Below are 21,263 nucleotides of genomic sequence, written 5' to 3'. Positions count from 1 at the left end.
CAACAGACCGTTGATGCAGCACATTTGTCCTTAAAAAGCAGTATGGGTTCATCAGCATAGAACAGTTCTCAGCTTAAAGATAATGAAAGAAATGTACTGCTTTGTGTAAAAAAATAAAAATAAAAAAAACACACACACACACACACAGCTGAAAATGCTGGAAATAAAAACATCTAATCGGTCTAAAACGCTTGACATCTTCACAACCCGGAAGTTACATCCTGTAGCAGGTCCAGCTAGCCAATAGAGGGAGGAAAAAAAACGCCTCCGCCAATGACTCAAGCGAAGGACGGAGGGGAGATTAACAGGGATTCACAGTAGCAGCAGCAGCAGCGGTGGCGCTCCTGTTTATTCTAAAGGGAAATAATCGCGATGGGCAGCACCGACTCCAAACTGAACTTCAGGAAAGCGGTGATTCAGCTGACAACCAAAACACAGGTACATGCGCCTCCGTGCAGCTTAATAAGGGATTTAATTATAAGGACACGTTGTGCGGATGAGCGCCTCGGAGCATCACCGAGGAGCAGAGAGGAGAGGAGAGGAGAAGAGATCACAGGGATGACGAAAACGATGATGATGATGTGGTCGCAGAAAACAAACAGCCTCTTGTTGCATGATTAGAATCCACCATTTGTTTTAATATCGCATAATCGACATGTTTAGACGTATATCCGCACACACCGTCCTCCATGTGTATCCCATGTGTCACGCTGTTGGATTAAATGACCTTTATTCTGGGTTAACATGTTTAGATTTTGACGATGGCGTAGCTAAACCCCCCCCCCCCAAAAAAAAAAAAATGATGACGTAAGTGTGGAAATGAGCACGTTTGCTGTTGCGGCAGGTGGACTGTGCTGAGATCAGCTCCCTCCTCACTGTTGTTAGGGGTAGAGGTTGTGTTTACATAGCCATTAGGGCAGGCCTGGGCTGAGCTGTACAGTCTGAGTAGGTTGTGTGCCTTATGATGAAAACAGGCAACATGATATGTTGATGAACTGCAGGATGAATCAGAGCATTGTGCTTCACAAACCTCACTCAGATGGCTCAGATGTACAGAAGCTGAAATGTAAACATGTTCTTCGCAGCCAGTGGAGGCCACGGACGATGCCTTCTGGGACCAGTTCTGGGCGGACACCACCACCACGGTCCAGGATGTTTTTGCTCTGGTGCCAGCTGCAGAGATAAGAGCCGTTCGAGAGGAATCCCCCTCCAATCTAGCAACCCTCTGCTACAAGGTACATGCATGTGCAATGCAAACTTGAGATCCCTCGCTTTGATGCTGCTTCGTGGACTAATGTTGTTTTTGAAACACTGCAGGATTTCTGTTTGTTAGAGCCCAGCACGGTCTGTCAGCACCGTGCTGCCTCGTGCTCTCAGATGTGGGAATAAGTGAGTCAACTCTCCTTCCTTTCCCCCTCGCTTCCCGTCTCTCGGTGCCAGCTTCCGTTTTGAGACCGCCTATCAGAAACAAAACAGACATACTGGGGGTACTTAGCCTAATTAAATAAAGAGGAGGAGACGAGAGCCCTCGAAGCTGAGCTGATTCAAAGAGAGTGTGTTACCTATTTTAGATGCAGGCTGATGATGAATACATTTTTAAAGTGCAATCTTTGTCGAAGGCCCAAATAAGACAACATTTCCCCACGTCTCACGCAGGCCAAATACTTTCATTTTTAAATGAAACAACCTGGAGGTATCTCGGACTTGAAATAGAATTCATGAGACGCTGCGGTTCGCTGGGGAAACTGTTTCATCTTTGTTCCCCAGAAATAAAGTCATCAGTGTCCAGCTGATGGCATAGGAATAGAGAAATACAAGCAGTAAAGAGAAGCCCCGTCAAAAATAGAAAACTGTAGAAATTCTACAGTAAAAAAGAAAGTGAGGAAAAAAAAAAGTAGAATTTCTGCATGAAAATCCTTAAAATGGCCACTATTCTTTCTCCCTCATTAAAAATTCCTCATTTCTCGTTTCACCAGTTTAACTGCTGGGCACAAGATGTCTCCTACTTCACTGTGAGGGCTCAGACACAAAAGGCTCACTGTCATGTCGCCTGTGTCTCTGTCAAAAAGCTGCACTTGAACACACCACAAAGACTTCAAGCGTGAGAGGAAATAACTCTCCGTACGATTAGGGGGACGGCGTTATTTTGACGCCACTCTCTATAACGGCCCCTTCCAATCTAGATTAAGTCTGGTAAAAGTCTGCAAACGGCACTGGTGAAGAGAAAATGGGTGAAATAATGGTTACTCTCTCCTTTTTTTTCACTTATCTTCCCTTGCACTGATTCAATTAGCCAATCAGAGCAATGTCTCTCACCGACGGGCTCCGCGGCTAATTCAACGCGCTCAATCGGCCAAAGAGCTGCAGACAAGGGCCATCGAGCGTTAATGATGCACGACACACCGCAACAACTGAGGCCGCAAACGCTCACCAACAGCCCCAACACTGGGCCCTAAAGTGCATTCTCTGTGTTTGTGCACTGGATGCTTTGAGTTTCCACGTCACACTTGTGTGATGCTGAATATTGGACCTGGATCGGCCTAAATGATCTGTGATGACACAAATACTGTCATAACCTTCCTAAAATTAGAATTCAGTAAGCACAGAGAAAATGTAGACTGTCAGCAGATGGTGTCAAACTCTGCACACATGAATAAACACAGTGAAGTTCAAACATTCAACTGTAGGATCAAGAAGAAAAACACATTTTTGACTGATGGGGGGACACAACATAATTAGTAATGTACCAACTGAGAACTAACAGCAAGATAATATGCATGATGTTGTCTTTTGTTTTTGTTGTGCCAAACCGCATTATTAAAAAATGATTTAAAAGAATTCATGTTTCCCGTGTCGTCAGGCTGTGGAGAAGCTGGTGCAGGGTGCAGAGTCCGGGTGCCCCACAGAGAGGGAGAAGCAGGTGATCCTGAACTGCACTCGCATCCTGAGCCGCATCCTCCCCTACATCTTCGAGGACCAGGACTGGAGAGGATTCTTCTGGTCAACGGTGCCTGGTGCTGGCCGGGCTGGGGTGAGTGGGCACGGGGAAAGGAAAACAAACGTACCTGCTAAATCAATAAAGAAATGTCCTTTAATTGTTCTTAAAAGGACAGGGTTTTTTTTTTTTTACTTGCAGAGCTATTTATCCATCTGAATTTGCCAGTTCAGGTATCGGGAAAACGCTTGCGCTAAATGTATTTTTGGTTTTTGTGTGAACTGTCCCTTTGTCAGTTTTTATCTGACAGTGTTCCTTTGACACACAATGTTATTTACGGCTAAAGATATGATCTGTCAGCGACTGGCAGCGATATAAGTATGATATTTTCATAAGTTCTCAGCTGAATGGAAGCCTTCTCTTCAGGAGTACACATCCTTTTGTCAGTGAAACTCTTTTCCTCATTCCACTTGTAGGAAGATGTATTTTCCTCTTTCCTCGTAGAGCAGGGAATGTAATTCTGCAAGGTGATTTTATCTGCACAGAGCCATCTTCCAAAGCATAAACACCATTTCCCTTTAAGCAGTTACATAAGTTCTGTCATTGAAAGGTAGAGAATGATGTTTCTATCCTCTGGATATAGTCTAACGCATGCGTTCGTCCTTTCCAGACGGATGAGCTCGACGATGATGACGGAGCTCGACCGCTGGCCGAGTCGCTGCTGCTGGCCATCGCCGACCTGCTCTTCTGCCCCGACTTCACCGTGCACAGCCACAAGAGAGGCCCCGTGAGTGTTTAGCTCGTCATTTCACCACCATCCAGCGCAATGAATCACTGCAGACACGATGATCTGCGTCAATCATCTTAAATGTCAAACATGTTTATTTGAGCACTGTTTCCTCCTTCCTGGTTCTTGTTGCCCAACAAACTTGTCAGTCAAGTTTCTCTGAAAGAGATCTTGATGATGAACCCAGGAAGAATTCCTCGTCCTCTGCAATATAGAAAGGAATGCTGCAATTTAACATGTTGCGGTGATAAACTCAACAGATTTCAGTCGCTTATCCTCCATTACAATATAAATATTAACAAGAATAAAAATAATTGATGTGCTGTGGCTGTAATATTTTTTAACTAAGTAGAGCAAATATATATTTAAATAGCAGTAAAAAGGTTTAACAGCAAAAATGTAAAAGAACAGCGTAAACAATAAAATGTGTAATAGCAGAAGGTGCACATACATTCATTCATCAAATATTGGAAAAGGTGTGTTTGCAATGTCATCATGGATGGGATGATCAAAGATTTTATTGCTAATTGTGAAAAAACTCACTTTTTGAATCGAGATAATCGCGTATCTCCTCACATGAATGACCTGAAAAAGCTGTCTCGCTCGCTGACGTACAGTCCTGTATTGGTTTCCTGTTTTATTTTGTTTCGCCTCGGCCTGTCACCCTGGCTGAAGGCACAGAAGTCACATTGTATTGCACACAAAACAAGGTAATTTGGATGTGTGTTAATATACTACAAATTCCAAACCAAAAACTGACAGACTGATGAGGTTAACAGCATTTATTTTATCCTTTATTTTTGCAGGAACACTTTATGATATATTAAAACATATTTAAAGAGCAACTAAACCCCCAAACCACTTTTTTCTGCTGAAAACCAATGTATTTGGGTATGAAGTAGTGTTGCAGAGTGATTCTGGTCCAACTCTTGACATTTTAGTTGAAGTATTTCAATTTGGCGTATTTTGTAGTAAAAATGTAAGTGTGACTGCCCTCTATGGGTTGAAACCCGGTTATTACAATCGAATTTTCCTATTGGCTGAGATAGAGGCAGATGACGTTTTGGAGGCAGCTTTCGTCACGGTCCACCACGGTTAGCTCCGCCCCCCTCCTATAAAAACTAGCACCTGCCGATCTGGAATCTGTGGCGAGTAGGTTGGATTGAGAGAATTGCGAATAGAGAGGCATAGTAATTATTGAGTAGGTAGTTAGCATAGCATAGATTGTTTTTGGGAGATTTTAGTTATTACGTGTTAGTTTATAGTATTTAGTACTTATTTAGAAATTTTAGATTAGTTAGCTTGTTTAGTTTTTTGTATTCTAGTAGTTACCGTGGTCCAGAGCCGTATCAGCCTTATCAGAGTCTCCGGTTGGAGACTCTGGAGGCGACAAGTCCTCCACCTCAAAGGACCTCTCTGTGGCGAAAGTGTCCGCGCTACTGTCAGAGTCACTCATGATCAGATAGCTAGCTAGCATAAATGTCGATGTTTGTGTTTATGATTTTTTTTTTTCTGCGCGTTTGAGTGTGGTGACGGTTAGGGGGGAGGGGGGAGGGGGGAATCGGAGAGTACTCCTGGAGCCCCGCCCATAATCAAGGCATTTTTTGAATTTCCAGCTTAGAGCACGTCATCCAAAACTGAGGGGTTTAGTTGCTCTTTAAGAATCTTTTATTGGTTATTCGAGGGTTATCGGGATGATATCTCGTTGGACAGGATTATCGCGATGTGAAATTTTCATGTCGTCCCATGCATAAATGTCATTAAACAAACATTAAGAGAATTGCTAATCCTGCGCGTTGACTTTGGTTTGTGCCTACATCCAGGACTCGGTGGAGAGCATGCAGTCTATAGACAGCTGTGAGTACATCTGGGAGGCAGGGGTGGGCTTTGCACAGTCCCCGCCTCTCAACTACATCCATGACCTGAACAGGTGAGTCAGCCGGCGACATCTGTATCAAAAAACAGTCTCATTTTTTTATGCGGGACTGACGTTTTTTCCTCTCTACTCTCTTTAGGACGGAGCTGCTGAGGTTGTTGCTGACCTGCTTCTCGGAGGCCATGTACCTGCCTCCATCGTCGGACAACAGTGTCCTCAACCCATGGGTGACGTTCTTCTGCTCCACAGAAAATAGGTAACGGGCAAATGTTCGGAGGTCCAATGATTTTTAAGTTTACCACAAGTTACAAGAAGCAAATTAACAGATTAAATGAAATGAAAGATGAAATCCCAGCGTGGATGTCTGAGTGTAGAGGCAACAGTTTTGTTTGTTTTTTATAACTGAGTGGGATGTAAACCATCTGACGCACCATTGTTATCAGTGGAATGTGACAAAGTAAATTAACTACTAAAGACTTAAGCTTAGAAATTAGATATTTTGTTCAGAGAATGTACCTTCAAAACAAGTCGGACTAGATTTAAAGATAAATATGAGATAATCTCACTTAATCTCGCTGACCATTGCTTGAAATTAGATGTTATTGTCTTGATATGCTTAAAATAAGTCCTCCAGCCTTGAAGTGGGTGTTTGAGAGACATGTTCCTTCTACCTAGTTAAAAATATGTCAAACTAAAAGAGCACATACCTCCACAAAGGCCCAAAAGTCCCCTTTAATTGAATCAAGCCTTCATTTAGATCATTCAGATATTAATTATTATTTGGATCTGCATGAAATTCTACTCATTTATAGACATAAACCACCTAAATATGTGATGTTTTTCAGAAAAAAGTGCACTCAATTGTCCTTTTTTACAAGTTCAGTACAGACGTCAGGAACAGGGAAGACAGCAACTTCCTGTACTATTTTGGTGCATTCAGAAACAGCTTTAAATCTCACAAAGCTAACCAGGTCCACATGTCTTTCGTCCCCAGACACGCTCTGCCTCTGTTCACCTCTCTGCTGAATGTGGTGTGCGCATATGATCCGGTGGGCTACGGCATCCCGTACAACCACCTGCTCTTCTCGGACTACCGGGAGCAGCTGGTGGAGCAGGCTGTGCAGATCCTCATCGTGACTCTGGAGCATGACGGAGGGGTTCCCCACCGCCCCGCCTCCCCGTCCAGCATGGAGGAACAGGAGGTACGACACCAGGACTGCCAAAAAGAATATGTGTGATGACTGTAGGGCGTGTGTTGAGTATCATTCAAATAAATGTCTTTATCTGTGATCAGTCCACAGGCCCTGAAAACCTGTTTGTGAACTATCTGTCAAGGATTCACAGAGAGGAGGTATGTCGAAAACACTTTTGTAACATACGGAAAGATCTTCTTCTTCTTCTAAATTTGTCTTCTGTACTGTACAGCCTTCTTAATTTATTTAGTTATCTATTTATTCCGATTTAGTTTTTTGTATCTGCCGTGATGGCTTTTATTCTGTTTTTATTTTTGTCCTCTGATATTGATACCTTTGTGTATACTTTTTATCCAGGTTTCCATGTCCGGAGCACTGTTTTTACTGTTTTACTGTTATGTCACTGTCTCTGTTGATGTTGTAAAAGTTGTCTGGGTGTGTGTGCAAGCAGCCAATTACTCTTTAACTGCAACCAAATCTACCCTCGGGTACAAATAAAGTTACCTTACCTTACTTCTAAAAAGTACAACTTACGTCTCTCCATTGGCAGGACTTTGACTTTGTACTGAAGGGCCTGGCTCGTCTGCTGACCAACCCTCTGACTCAGACCTACCTGCCCAACTCCACCAAGAAGATCCAGTTCCACCAGGAGCTGCTGGTGCTGTTCTGGAAGCTTTGTGACTTCAATAAGGTTGGATCGTAGAACCATAATGAAATTTTATTTCCGCTGAGATTTTGTGCCCTCTTATTCAACAGAATCCCGTCTGTGTGTGTTCCCACTGCAGAAGTTCCTGTTTTTTGTCCTGAAGAGCAGTGATGTGCTGGATATTCTGGTTCCTATACTCTACTACCTGAATGATGCCAGGGCTGACCAGTGTGAGTCTCATCTCAGTGTTCAGTCCTCGCAGCCAGCAAGCTTCATACATGAAGGTTTATTAACCTGTGACGTGTTTTTCCCTCTGCAGCCCGTGTCGGACTCATGCACATCGGTGTGTTCATTTTGCTGCTGCTGAGCGGGGAGAGAAACTTCGGCGTGCGCTTGAATAAGCCTTACTCCGTCCATGTGCCTATGGACATCCCAGTGTTCACAGGGACTCACGCTGACCTGCTTATAGTGGTGAGATATCACTTCATCAATAGTACATGGGTCATTTTTGAGATTTTGCGCTATTTTGCTTCCATAACAACTCCTCTTTCAGACTGTGGGGAAAGAAAACGTCCTAAATACACTTTAAGGAGGTTATTTTAGTTGAATTAACAATAATTCCCTTTTGTACTCACTCATAGATGCCAGCAACTAAAATATCCATGCATTATTCTCTGAGAAATTAACGAAAACGTAGAAAAAAGACCTGTCTTGCAATGTTAAAGAATTGAGAAAAAAGATCCTGGATCTGTCCCTTTATCCAGATCCACACAAAAGTTAATGGGATCTATTGTGGTCTGAGATCCGTCCTCCAGCCAAGTTTTATGGAAAACCATTCATCAACCACCAACAAACTGACACGGGTAATACGGACAAGATTTTAAAGAGGACAATGAGTTTTTTGAGATCAGTGTCATCCTCATGGATTTCAGGCAATGATCTCAAAACACTTCACCTCAGTGTGCTGTTGTTCTCACTGGCAATTGTTCTTTTGAAGTGTTTCAACTCCGCATATTTTTTGTGCGTCTCGACATCTTTGCAAATGAGGGAAACCTCAATGATTTTCAAGGCTTGAATAAAAGGTTTGAATTTAATTGAATTGAGTTTCACGAGCGTGGAGCCGTTATTTCAAAAGCCCGGTCACCTTCTGTGACGAGAATGTGACTCGGGAATCGACAGGAAGAACACTGCTGAGGATATAAGGTTACATACAGGCTCAAGGGGGATCAGTGTCTTAAAATTGATTCTTAAAGTGACAGGCAACCAGTGAAGGGAGGCAAGGATGGGGAGTATTGTGGTCTCATTTTCTGGAGTGAGCTAACGTACAGTTAAAGGAGAGAGATGGCTTTCCGACAAAGACCGGAATAGGGTTTTTATGACTTGAAGGATGGAATAAAAACATGAATAATAGAATAGAATTTTGAGCCTGGCCTCCCTCTAATGTTAAGATGTATTTTCTGCAAATAAGCACGATCAGATATTGTCTCATTTGCAGAAAACTTGTACATGTAATGAAAAAGATAATTTACTTTATCGACCAGGGAAGTTTCACGGTGATGTCTATGAGTTAGCCGCGTACCTCGTTCACTTGTTATGTCTCCCCCCGTAACACAGTTTATGTTCACAGCTGTCACTGTGTTTGTTTTGCAGGTATTTCACAAGATTATCACCACGGGCCACCAGCGTCTCCAGCCTCTGTTCGACTGCCTTCTCACCATTGTTGTAAATGGTGAGTTGCTCTGCCGCCATCTGTCCGTTTTATTCGCGGCCATTCTAGAGTTTAAAACAGCTCGTTAGTAACAGAGTCAAATGAAAACACCTGTCATAGTTTTCCTTTATTTGATTACACAGTCTCATCCTCTTATTATTTCTTCCTCTTCTGCAGTGTCTCCCTACCTGAAGAGCCTGTCCATGGTGGCAGCCAATAAACTGCTCCACCTGCTGGAGGCCTTCTCCACCAGCTGGTTCCTGTTCTCTGCAGCGCAGAACCATCACCTCGTGTTCTTCCTTCTTGAGGCGTTCAACAATATTATCCAGTACCAGTTTGACGGTGAGGGAAATCTGACCTGTGACAGAATTCTTTGCATATGTGGATTTAAAAAAAGCTTTCCCCTTTTTCTTTTGGTTCGTTTATCAATATCAAGGTGGCAGAAGGAACTTACACATGCGTCTCCCCCCCTCTCTCTCTCTCTCTCTCTCTCTCTCCCCCCTCTCTCTCTCTCTCTCCCTCTCTCTTTCAATTCAATTCAATTCAAAAGGCTTTATTGGCATGACATTTAACATGTGTTGCCAAAGCACAATCACAACAAAAATAACAATAATACTATTCAACAAAACAAAAGACATAAAACAATATATGTACATGTAATCTAGGCTATATATATACGTATATAACATAGATTGAAAATAAAATGAAGAGATGTTAAAAGTTGGGATAGTACAACTAGTGATAAAATAGATAAGTAAAATGATAATAAATACAAATAAATAAATAAAAACAAATAAATAGAATAAAAAATAAATAAATAAAAAGAGATGGTGGCGGTATTAATGTCTATCTGACTATATATCTATGCCCTACTGGTTGTCTCGTTTGTTGTGGCAGGAAGTGACATATTTAGCAGCCAACACTGCACATTCTTTCTTTTCCCCCAGAATGAGGGGTAACTTCTCCCTTTCTGTTAAACCTCTGAATTCGGGGCATTGTTTTTCAAATTGTGGAAAGTATTCCTCTCTAATGTGTCTGTACTTATGACACTGTGTTAGAAAGTGTAGTTCTGTTTCTATAGCTCCCTCATCACAGTGACAGCACAGTCTGTCCTCTCTGGGCAGCCAGGTCTGATGGTGTCTGCCCTTCTCTACTGCCAGACTGTGGTCACTCAGTCTGTACATTGTCAATGTCTTTCTCAGGTTCTGATCAGTTACTGTGGTTAGGTACTCTGCCACAGTATACTGTCTGTTCAGGGTCAAATATGTTTCCAGTTTGTGTTGTGAGCGTGTAATATCATTCCAATAAGTTGTGTATTTTTCTTTTTCTTTAGTTATAATTTGGTTAGGTCTAATCTTCTGAGTGATAGTGTAACTGCTCTGAGGCTGACCGGGGTTTGTGATGTCAGAAGGTGAAAGGTCAGCCAGCCTCAGGACCAGTTGGCTGTGGGGACTCCCTTCTATGTTCAACTCCTGGTAGGCGAGGGCTTTATAATGGTAAGAGGCAGGGTCGCTTGTTTTAATGTGGCTCCAGAATTTAATCGATCTTTTTTGAATATTTAGAAGTAAAGGAAATTGGCCTAATTCAGCCCTGCATGCAGAGTTTGGGGTTTTTCTTTGTACCCGGAGGATACTTTTGCAGAACTCTGTATGCAGGGTTTCAATTGGATTTTTGTCCCATTTTGCCCAATCATGCTGTACTAATGAGCCCCATACCTCACTGCCATACAATGCAATCGGTTCTATAACTGAGTTAAATATTTTGAGCCATGTCCTAATTGGGATTTGGATTTGAACTGAACGCTTGATGGCATAGAAAGCCCTTTTTGCTTTCTCTTTGAGTTCCTTCACGGCAGAGCAGAGGTTCCCTGTGGAATTTATTTGTAAACCCAGGTAAGTATATGTATTTGTTTGTTCTATGTGGGTCCCACCTATTTTAAATGTTGGTTCATTTCTCTGAAACCTTGATCTTTTTTGGAAGGTGATAATTTTGGTCTTCTTCATGTTAACTGACAGGGCCCAGTTCTGACAGTACTGATGGAGAAGGTCCAGGTTCTGCTGAAGACCTTCTTTAGTGGGAGACAGTATGACCAGGTCATCTGCATAAAACAGACACTGAATTTCTGTGTCTTGCAGAGTGAGACCGGGTGCTGGTGATTGTTCTAATAACAATGCCAGTTCATTAATATAAATATTGAAGAGGGTGGGGCTGAGGTTACAGCCTTGCTTCACTCCTCTACCCTGTGGGAAGAAGTCTGTGTGTTTATCTCCAATTTTGTTTTTCTCATATATTGATTTAATTACATCAAAAGACTTCCCCCCTATACCACTTTCTATTAATTTAAAGAGTAATCCCTCATGCCAGACTGAATCAAAAGCTTTTTGGAAATCAACAAAGCATGCATGAATTGTCTCTTTGTTTTTATTTACATATTTATCAATTAGTGTTTGTAGGGTGAAAATGTGGTCAGCTGTTCTATAGTTTGGAAGGAATCCAATCTGACTTTTGCTTAAGACACTGTGCTCGGTGAGGAAGTCCATAATTCTTGAATTTAGAATACTGCCGAATAACTTCCCCAGGTTACTGCTTACACAGATGCCTCTGTAGTTGTTGGGGTCGAATTTGTCTCCATTCTTAAAGATGGGTGTGATCAGCCCTTCACTCCAGCTTTCAGGGAAATGACCCACTCTTAGTACCAAGTTAAATATTTTTAGTATAGCCAATTTGCATTTTCTGGAAGAATATTTCAACATCTCATTTAAGATGCCATCAGGCCCGCACGCTGTTTTGGGCTGCAGAATCTTGAGTTTGTCTTCCAGTTCTAATTCTGTGATTGGGTAATCCAGTGGGGTTTGATAATTTTTAATGACTCTTTCAAGATCTTTCAGTTTTTCTGAAATCTGTTCTTGAGCTTGATTCTTTGGTTGTTTTCTATAGAGATCTTCAAAATGATTTTTCCATGTATCTCCGTTTTGAATGAGCTGTTCATTGAACCGTTTCTTGCTAAATGAGTTCCAATTTTCCCAGAATTGATTTGACCCTAGAGACTCTTCAATTAGTTGTAATTGGTTTTGTAGATATTGTTCTTTTTTTGTTCTCAGTGTGTTTTTATATTGTTTTAGAGTCTCACAGTAACTCAGGCAGAGCTCCTGGCTGTCTGGATTCCTGTGTTTTAGATTTGAGACTTTTCTTAAAGTCTTCCTGATGGTTTTACAGTCTGAATCAAACCACCTCTCCCTGTTCATTTTCTTTGGTTGTTTTGTTTTGCATTTTAAGTTTGATAATGAGGCCAAATGATGGAATACGTGGTTAATGTTTACCAGACACAGCTCTACACCTTCTGTATTCTGAGGGTAGCTCTGGACCAGGAAGGAGTCTAGAAGAGACTGGATATCTTCACTGACCATTGCGTCCTGGTACTGTGCCAGGCTGTTTTGTACCCATCTGTATCTTTTCTGTATTTTGTACAGTTTACATGGCTCAGAACATGTGTTACCTGTGTCTGCTCTTTTCAGATACAAAGTGATCTGAGAGTGATCTGATAGAGGTGTTTGTTCTTTCACCGTGAAGGCTCTCAAAGAGGTTTGGTCTAAATCTGTTATAGCATAATCAACAGTGCTGCTGCCAAGGTTTGAACAATACGTATACCGTCCAAAGGAGTCCCCTCGCAGTCTTCCATTGACAATGTACAGACTCAGCTCTCTGCAAAGCTGTAAGACTTGTTTTCCACTCTTTCTCTCTCTCCTCCAGGGAACTGCAACCTGGTGTACGCCATCATCCGCAAACGTAACGTGTTCCACCAGTTGGCCAACATGCCCTCAGATTCTGCTTCCATCCAGAAAGCTTTGCAGAGGAAGAGAAAGTCCCCAGACGTGATTTCCCGCACCAGCTCCCAGGAGACCGTGTCCATGGAGGGCTCCCACCCTGCTGTCCCAGCAGAGCCCGGTACACTGAAGACCAGTCTGGTCGCCATACCAGGTACTTGACTCTGTTGTCTGACTGGATGTTAATCTGGCTCATTAGTCATTAGTCACTACTTACTCCTAACATTTCCTTTTCTCTTCATGTTACTGACCAGGAGGACTGACTGCGTAATGATTCAGAATCAACATATTTGTTTTATCAATAATATAGGATTATTTGATGTGAAGTGAACCAATAGGTCTGTTTCTTAAAAAAGAGGAGGGAAGAGTTGGTTATGTTGTGTATTTTTGTATATAGAAAATGTAGAAGTATGTATGGTGGCCCTGAGGGTCCAAACACAACAACACTTCAGAAAACACAGCAAAGTTGGGAATCAACTTCTTGTTTGTGTTGTTGTGTTTTGTGAAATGTTTGACCTTCAGGGCCACCGTATTTGTATTTTTGTAGAAAATCTCAGGCGGACCAAATCCAACAATTTATTAATCTACCTCTTAATACTTTCTGACTTCCATATTTTGCTTACAGCTCCTGACCCCAAACCCACTGGTTCATACCCAAGACATAAATCTATATTTAAGATCCAGTGTGTAAGATTTAGCAGTATCAGGTTTTGGATATAAAAATAAGGAGAGGATCAATTTATCCTGGGTTTTAGTGGGATTTGTTGACAATATTAACAACACAGAATAACATTAGACTTGTGCTGTAGGTAATGATTGATTTCCTGGTTTCCTACAGGCATTGATAAACTAACCGAGAAGTCCCAAGTATCAGAGGACGGCACCATGGTGTCAGTTCCAAAGACAGACTCCCCACACACAGTCCCCACGGACCAAAGTGCAGCCGCCGGGACCAGTGACACCGAGTCGAACTCAGGCCGAGACAATGAAGTAAGTGTGTGTGTGTGTGTGTGTGTGTGTGCGCATGGCAGAGTGCATGTGTGTGTTTGAAGGCAAATGCATGTCAGTAAACGTATTTTCTTTCTTTTTATCAGGATGTTTTCTACACTGAAGCAGAAATGGAGAGAAGGCGTTTGTCAAGTGCGTCCTCGACATCGTTCTGGGCTCCGACACCGGACTGGGTCAGTAACTTCAGTCTTTTTGATCCATGTCAGATATTTGGCAGAATGTGGGACTGATCTGGATTCCCCTTTCTTGTCTCAGGTCCTCTCCTGGAAGTGTAAACTACCACTGCAGACTATCATGCGACTTTTACAAGTGCTAGTTCCCCAGGTGGAGAAGATCTGCATCGACAAGTATGTAAACACGTCTATGTCTTTGGCTGGAATCTTAAATTCTGTTTTTGACAGGTTGTTTTTTTTATTTAAAAAAAAAAGAAGCATTAAAGAGACAGGCACTTAAGCATCTCTTTCGTGTCCATAAAAATCTCAAATCTTTTGCTTTGTGTAAAAAAAAAAAAGAAAATGGCAGCAGAAAGTGTTGCCTGTATATTTTTGTTGAGTGTAAAAATCTCTGAACATGAAAGTTAGCATAATATGGGACTTTTTAAAGTGTCTTCACACATGTCTTCACTGCAGGGGTCTGACGGATGAATCAGAAATCCTCAAGTTTCTCCAGCACGGCACATTAGTGGGCCTGCTGCCTGTTCCTCATCCCATCCTCATCAGAAAGTATCAGGCCAACGCCGGAACCGCCATGTGGTTTCGCACCTACATGTGGGGTGTCGTGTATTTGCGGTGAGTCAGCCACAAGAGCTGAGACTTACTGACAGTCGTCTTTTCCACATTGACCCAAGACTGACTTTTTGTTCTGCTTTTTAGCAACGTGGACCCGCCTATCTGGTATGACACCGACGTCCGCCTTTTTGAGATCCAGAGGATGTAGACGGGACAGAAATTTGGGACTGTTCAACTCCAGGGTTTCTCTTCCCTTCAGTATCCGCTGGTTTCCCAGTGAGCCTCACTGTGTTTGACTTGCCTCTGTGATCATCATCGTAACGCTTACACCACCAACTAGTGAGGTAGAGATACTCCTCTGGGTTTAAATGGGAGACGACTGAATTATCAATATTGTTCATAAAAACAACTGTGTTTGTACATTTCTTTTGACCTCAAGAATGTCAGTCAAAGCAACCTGAGATGACTGCTGCATTTTCCTGAAGTGAAAGACGAGATATTGTTGAGATTTTCAGAGAAGATACGGTTGCCCTCCAACAGAGGCGCGTGACATATTTGGGACGGGCACGATATCGTTGTTTCACGTTATTCGTCGTACTTGCAATGCTTTAAAGTGAACTTGCACTCTTTTTTGAGTTGTCCGTTATTATGGTTGTAGTGTGTGTGACAATGTAACTCGACAGGATTTTGGAGACGATACTTCCGATTGTATGTTTTTATGTATACAGCCAGGTGTATGTTTTCGACCTGGCTGGCTATGCTAACGATGCTTGATGTTGAAAATTGTATTTTCCTTAAATTATCTTGAAAATATATATTGATATGCATCTGTGACTTCTGTGTCTGTCACGTTACTGAACACATTTATTCTGTGTGGACACTTTGTGGAATTAATCATTCATTGCACAGCTAATTATAACAAGGGGCTTGCAGATCTTTAATTCAATTTGAGTAATCCAAGGCCTTAAAAGTCATTTAAATCTTAAATTTGTGAAGTTTTAACTGCCACAAACATCTTTGTTCTAATTTCATATATCCATCTCCATTTCTTTTTGTCAAAATGAGGCAAACTTTAAAGTCCACCTTTCCAAATACTGTCTTTTTACTTGCACTGACTTGTTGATTGTAGATTTAAATAACTTATAACCATATTGCTGAATAAAACAGACATCTGCTCTGGATCACAAACACTACATACCATCATACTTAGCCTCAACATGTGAATAAGAAAACGATCATTTGCTCCCCAGAAATCTGCCTGAACTATCCATTTAAAAATGTATATTAATAAAACATGACATTTATTTGCCCTGTGAGGTCTCAACTCTGTCCGCTGTTTAAAGCAATAGAAACAATGATCACTAGATGGCTCCATGTCCCTCTCCAGCATTCAGTCAGCGGAAAGCTTTGAATTTAAAAGGAACAGTTACACTGCAAAACCAGCTGACACCTTTTTCCCTTTGTCACACAAACATGGCTATGGATGTTAATGAGCCTCAAATCGCAGCTTTAGTAATACAAAGGTCGCAAATATACTCGAACTACAGGTTACAATCGAACATTATCGGCATCACATCTATGTGAAACAAGACAGTTTCGTCTCATTGCCATCTCAAAGTGATAGTTTTACACCTTAAGGTCTCTGAAAACTTAATAATTCAAAAAGGAAACAATTTATTTATTTATACCCTTACTCAACCTGTGAACAAGTAGGTACCCTGAACACAGACCTGCAACATTTCCAACTTCCTACTAGAAAACTCTGCTCAAAGTCAGGAATTCCTTCTTGTAAACTCAAGGCAAATCCATCATCCTGATTTCATTGAGAATCAGTAGCCTGTTGTTACATGAATGGCAGCACCCATTGGGGAAGGGATACAATGCATTTTTAAGATGACGAGAAGACTTTTTTTTCTTAACTTTGGTGTCAGAAATTTTAAAGTTCCAACCTCCGACATGACCTGGAACGCAGCTTTAGTTTCAGATCTCAAACCTCTGACTTTTAATTTACTAAAAAGGAAACCAAGCATGTTATAAAACGTCAACATGTTGAAGTTGTCTCCTGTAATGTGCAGCACAAATACAAAACACAGGAATTTAAATGTCAGAACAGCTATGAAAACAAATCACATTTATTTTAAGTTAAAAATGCATAAACACAATTAAACATTTAATAATAAAAATAACCATAAAATGACTCCTCATGCTCAAACAGTAAGTGCATCTAAGAGATGACGTACACCTCAAAGAGACTGGCGACGGAGTGCATGCGGTAGAAGATTCCAAAAGGAAGTCCGATATTGACGATGGCGGCCCACATCGCGAACTTGTAAAAATGTATCTCGACGGGATGATCGAACTGGGGGCGAGCGCCGAAGGCAGGCATGATCCACAGCTGTCGATACGGGAGGAGTGAATAAGCAGGTTACATTCCAACAAGGAAAACGGTATTGATCAACGGTTTTGTTGCAATTAAAGTGAAGAAAACTTACAATTATGTTAGCAAGCAGCAGAAAGGCACACACTTCCTTCAACACTCTCCTCTTCCAGCTCAGCTTGTCATCAAGACTTGGGGTCAGGAAGTAGGTGGACTTGTTGCTCTCCATAACGACGCTCATCTCGGTGTGCTCTGGGAGGACGTGAGCGTTGCTGTGCAGGGCTGCCTCCCGCATCACGTGGTAGGGCTCCCGGTGGAGGCCCTCGATGATGAAGTAGTTCTGCAGGCCGAGCTGGAGCACTGTCAGCACGGCCCAGGACAGATTGAGGGCGTTCAGGTGCCCTCTGGCTCCCGTTGCCACCACGGCCACGATGGTGAAGTAGCTGATGATGAACTGTCCCATCGAGGCGCCGACCAGGAGCCCCACGTCCAGGCTGCGGGTGGGGTTCTTCTCCGACACGTGCTCCCTGTGGTCCAGCCTGTAGACGATGCAGCCGATCACAGTGGAGAGGGACATCATGCTCACGATCACTATATTCATGATGAAATGAATCAGCAGGCCATCGTTTCTGTACTCCTCGTCCTCTTTAAGAATGTACACCTCGTACAGTATGAAGGTGACGAGTCCCGCCACCACCAGGAGGATTCCTGTTAGAGGTCCCAAGCACACGTCCTTCAGGCGGAACGTCACGCTGTGGTGGCTGTGATCCTCCACGAGACGGCCGACGTTTTTCCACATGACGTATGCCATGGCCGAGGCAAAGAGGCTGTATTCGATGTTGAAGGGGTACAGGTAGTAGAAGGCGTCCTTGAAGGTGTCACATGCCGAGTGGCTGCATTTACACTTCTTATTGCCGAACTGGGCTGAAATGGAGAGGGCGGTTTTGACACAAAAAAAAAAAAAAGGTACAGGTACATCAAAAACATGAATTAATCTGATCAGAAGTGAACACAAACTTTGCCGTGTTACCTCTGTACATCTTGTGAGAGATATTGACATTCAGCTCAGGAATCTCCGTTTGGTGAATGGATTCCTCGGTCACAGCTGCCATCCACACCACCAGGTTAGTTGAGAGCATCAGAGTGAGCCCACACCTGGAGGAGTGAAGACATGAGAGTCCTGCAAGATTAAAGATGCATCTTCTACTGAGTAAAGAGAAGAATTTACCTTGTAAAATTTGTTTGTAGCTGCACACAGTCCTTTGCATGAATCCACAGGAAGTACGTCTAAAATGGGAGAGCTTTGGTTAAGTTTTTACACACTCACACATAAGACTGCATCATGCAATACAAAAAGTGTGATGGGCTTAAAATGTAACCTGAATGAGCAAAAATACAGCCTGCACAACAGGGAAGGCGACTTTAACAGCAGAATCACAGTGGAGGTAGCCCACGTAGGTGGCAATCTTGAAGATGTCCATGATGAGACTGAGAAGCCCGAACAGCAGAAGTCCAGCTGAAATATAAACACAAGCTGATTAAACCTCAAAGTGACTCATCCAAAACCCAGAAAGTCAAGGTTCTCACCTCGGAGCCACACCGGCCCTGCATGGCTATCTTTGAACAAGATCGCCTGATCCTTTCGAGCGGTGACGGCTGCGTAAAACAGCATCCACGTCATCGTGAGGAGGAGGAGGATGATGAGGAAGATCTGCCTGTGCACAGCAGTGATGGCCACGCTGTTGAAGGCGCTGCCGCTGACCAGGGCGCAGCCCAGGATCAGGATGTTGATGCAGATGATGCCAGACAGGAGCCACCCTCCCCCGTGGTGGGCCCGCTCCATGACTGCCTCCAAATGGTGAGAGATGTCTCTGGCCACGCTGGGAGGAGTGGGCAAGTGTTGGATGTTGTCCATCTGTGCTGCTGTCTCAATGTTGGATGGATGAGCCTCCATGGCATCATTTGGTGTTTTCCTATAAAAAGGACAGCAATAAACAGCAATAATGCCTCTCTCTGTCTGGTGCTTGTCTCACATTAAAAGTTGCTGGAATAATTGTTAAAAAAACCAGATGTAACATTTTATGTTTGTCTTAAATATAGCCTGCTGCTTAATGTACTTAATACAAATAATTGAACATAAACCTCTGACTGTTTCAAGAAAAACTTCGAATCAAGGTGTAGGCTGAAGAATACATGTTTAAATAGTCAAGAACTTTTTTCTGACAGTTAACAGCAAGCTACCTTTAAGGGATAATAAATGATGTAGAGTTCAGTGTCATTGCAGTATTTATCAATCCAACTGTGACCCCGGACTCAGATTTCAGGACAAACCCCAGATCTTCACTGATCTTAGAACCGCTCCTGCATAGTCTTCATTAATATCTCTGCACAGATGAAGTGCATCGACACAGTCTTACCTGGACAAACGTTTGTTGCGGGGCCGAAATATTTTTTGCGCCACAGTTTTCATGATGTCTCCACGGAACAGAAGGAGACGGAACGACGGGAAAATGGCCCCTGGGACACCGGGGTCTATCTAAATCATGATAAAGATTAAATTCAATTCTATAAACAAAGAGTTTTTTTGTTGTTTTTTTTAAACATAGAACAGAGCAGCTCTCCTTCTCTGTGCAGGTCAGACTGAAGGGAAAGCTCGCTCCCCGCACAAGGTGAAGTAATTAAAGACAAACAGGTGTTAATTAGTTTCAGCTGATCACCTGTGTTCCTCCAACATGTCAGGGACGGCTCCACGTCAGTTCCCATGTGACCACCGTTTTATTGTTGTTCTGTGTAAACATCATACTGAGGCCTTTCTCTGCTATCATGCAGCGGGGAGACATAGATCAGGTTCAGTGAGGGCGTGTGTGTGTGTGTATCATGTGTGTTATTTGTTATGGATATATACATATATATACTTAAAGCCGTCTGCCAGTTTCTTGAATAAGGATTACTGCCTTTATTTGGAGAGCTTTGCTGAGTCAAACGCTGCTCCATGATGACTTGACACAATCATAAAATCCCATAAGCTAACTGACCTACAAATGCAGAGAAGCAGTTTCCCTGCTAATTCATGAGAGACTGAGACCAATACAATAAAATCAAACAATTTAAATAGGATATTCCAGCTACATTGTTCTCTGATCCTAATAGACATTTTAGAGCTGTTAAATTTCATATTTAATTCAGTTTTATATCTGTAACTAGATTTCATAATGATGTTAATAAGTAATGGGTGGAGTTATTATATTTTCTTTTTTCACTCAAGTCGTTGGAGCAGCCGCCCTGAGCATCTGAGAGGAGCTGGAAATATTGAAACTTTTAAATGCAAGTAAAAAATTATATTCAGTCTGATTTTCATGTAGTGTCTTATACATTTATGGTTTTAATGTTCATACTTATTCTGATTTAATTTGCCTTATCATAACCCTTTATTATCATGATCTTTAAACCAATAATTTCATCACCATTGGTGTGCATTAGTCTTTAAACCCCGTTTTTGTTTTCTTGTCTTTTTAAATCACTTGTGAAGTTCTCTGAATTGCATTTTGATTCGCTTGAAAGGTGCGATATCAGTAAAGTTTGGTTTACTGATTTACAGACATCTGCATGTCAGACTACGTCGCTCAAACAATAGTTTGAACTAGTTTAAAGGTGCAGTGTGTAAGACTTGGCCACGTGTCACCAGAGCAACTGCTAACTGCTGCTATTTGTAGCTGTCATAAGCTAGTTAGCTCAGTGTGGCGCGCAGCTAGCGGTTCAGGCTGACCAGGACGAGCAAGGGCTAGCAGGTTAGCATGCTAACTTCGGTAGTTATCTCTGCAACACAGAACATTAACATTGTGAGGTCAGAACTGCTGCTTTTCCATGTCAAGTTTAACAACAAATCTTACATACTGCCCCTTTAATATCATAATGCATTGTTAAACAGTATTTCACAGTTCCTATTTAGGACCTAGGCAAAGTTTCCCCAGATATTGTCCTTTCTGAACAGACGTCTGAGCAAAACGTGTCCCTGCCCACATCTGCCAACCACAGAACTTTAAAGAATAAGTTCAAAACTTGAAAAATCAGTCATTATCTTCCACAAAACATTTATGGAGCTTAGAAGAATGCTGCAAAACTGTTTTGTCACGAAGCTCCAGAAATGTGTTGACTTTCCATCAAGAACGGGGGTGAGTACC

The 21,263-nt window shown here is 42.2% G+C and overlaps 2 protein-coding genes across 2 annotated transcripts; one reads left to right on the top strand and one right to left on the bottom strand.

The window, feature by feature from the left end:
* The first annotated feature begins 242 nt into the window (after positions 1–242).
* hid1a (HID1 domain containing a) lies at positions 243–16,009 on the top strand. The gene is made up of 19 exons (XM_030406580.1): positions 243–438; positions 1,086–1,235; positions 2,861–3,031; positions 3,606–3,722; positions 5,546–5,652; positions 5,738–5,854; positions 6,593–6,800; positions 6,893–6,949; positions 7,342–7,482; positions 7,577–7,667; positions 7,757–7,908; positions 9,088–9,166; positions 9,323–9,487; positions 12,896–13,123; positions 13,808–13,959; positions 14,064–14,150; positions 14,233–14,324; positions 14,607–14,765; positions 14,850–16,009. The coding sequence occupies exons 1-19, from the start codon at positions 373–375 to the stop codon at positions 14,911–14,913; spliced, it is 2,403 nt and encodes an 800-aa protein (XP_030262440.1). The 5' UTR covers positions 243–372; the 3' UTR covers positions 14,914–16,009.
* A 669-nt stretch (positions 16,010–16,678) lies between these two features.
* LOC115574909 (proton channel OTOP2-like) lies at positions 16,679–19,749 on the bottom strand. Its single transcript, XM_030406581.1, has 7 exons — positions 19,500–19,749; positions 18,670–19,055; positions 18,462–18,598; positions 18,311–18,369; positions 18,113–18,237; positions 17,198–18,006; positions 16,679–17,100 (listed from the first exon to the last, which is right to left on the bottom strand). Exons 1-7 carry the CDS (start codon positions 19,550–19,552, stop codon positions 16,930–16,932), a joined length of 1,740 nt encoding a protein of 579 aa, XP_030262441.1. The 5' UTR covers positions 19,553–19,749; the 3' UTR covers positions 16,679–16,929.
* Between the last annotated feature and the right edge of the window lie 1,514 nt (positions 19,750–21,263).

Source organism: Sparus aurata, chromosome 23 (genome assembly GCF_900880675.1).
Source record: "Sparus aurata chromosome 23, fSpaAur1.1, whole genome shotgun sequence".
In the NCBI taxonomy this organism is placed as follows: domain Eukaryota; kingdom Metazoa; phylum Chordata; class Actinopteri; order Spariformes; family Sparidae; genus Sparus; species Sparus aurata.
Note: the sequence above shows the minus strand (reverse complement) of the source record. Positions and strands in the feature narration are given on the sequence as shown.

Bases quoted from the DNA above. Each gene is read 5' to 3' on its own strand.
- hid1a (XM_030406580.1), top strand. From the start codon at position 373: ATGGGCAGCACCGACTCCAAACTGAACTTCAGGAAAGCGGTGATTCAG. The intron at 5,855-6,592 runs GTAACGGGCAAA...TTTCGTCCCCAG, and splicing joins TTCTGCTCCACAGAAAATAG to ACACGCTCTGCCTCTGTTCA. The intron at 13,124-13,807 runs GTACTTGACTCT...GGTTTCCTACAG, and splicing joins CAGTCTGGTCGCCATACCAG to GCATTGATAAACTAACCGAG.
- LOC115574909 (XM_030406581.1), bottom strand. From the start codon at position 19,552: ATGAAAACTGTGGCGCAAAAAATATTTCGGCCCCGCAACAAACGTTTG. The intron at 18,370-18,461 runs GTTACATTTTAA...CTCCCATTTTAG, and splicing joins CTGTATTTTTGCTCATTCAG to ACGTACTTCCTGTGGATTCA. The intron at 18,238-18,310 runs GTAAATTCTTCT...TCACTCCTCCAG, and splicing joins CTACAAACAAATTTTACAAG to GTGTGGGCTCACTCTGATGC.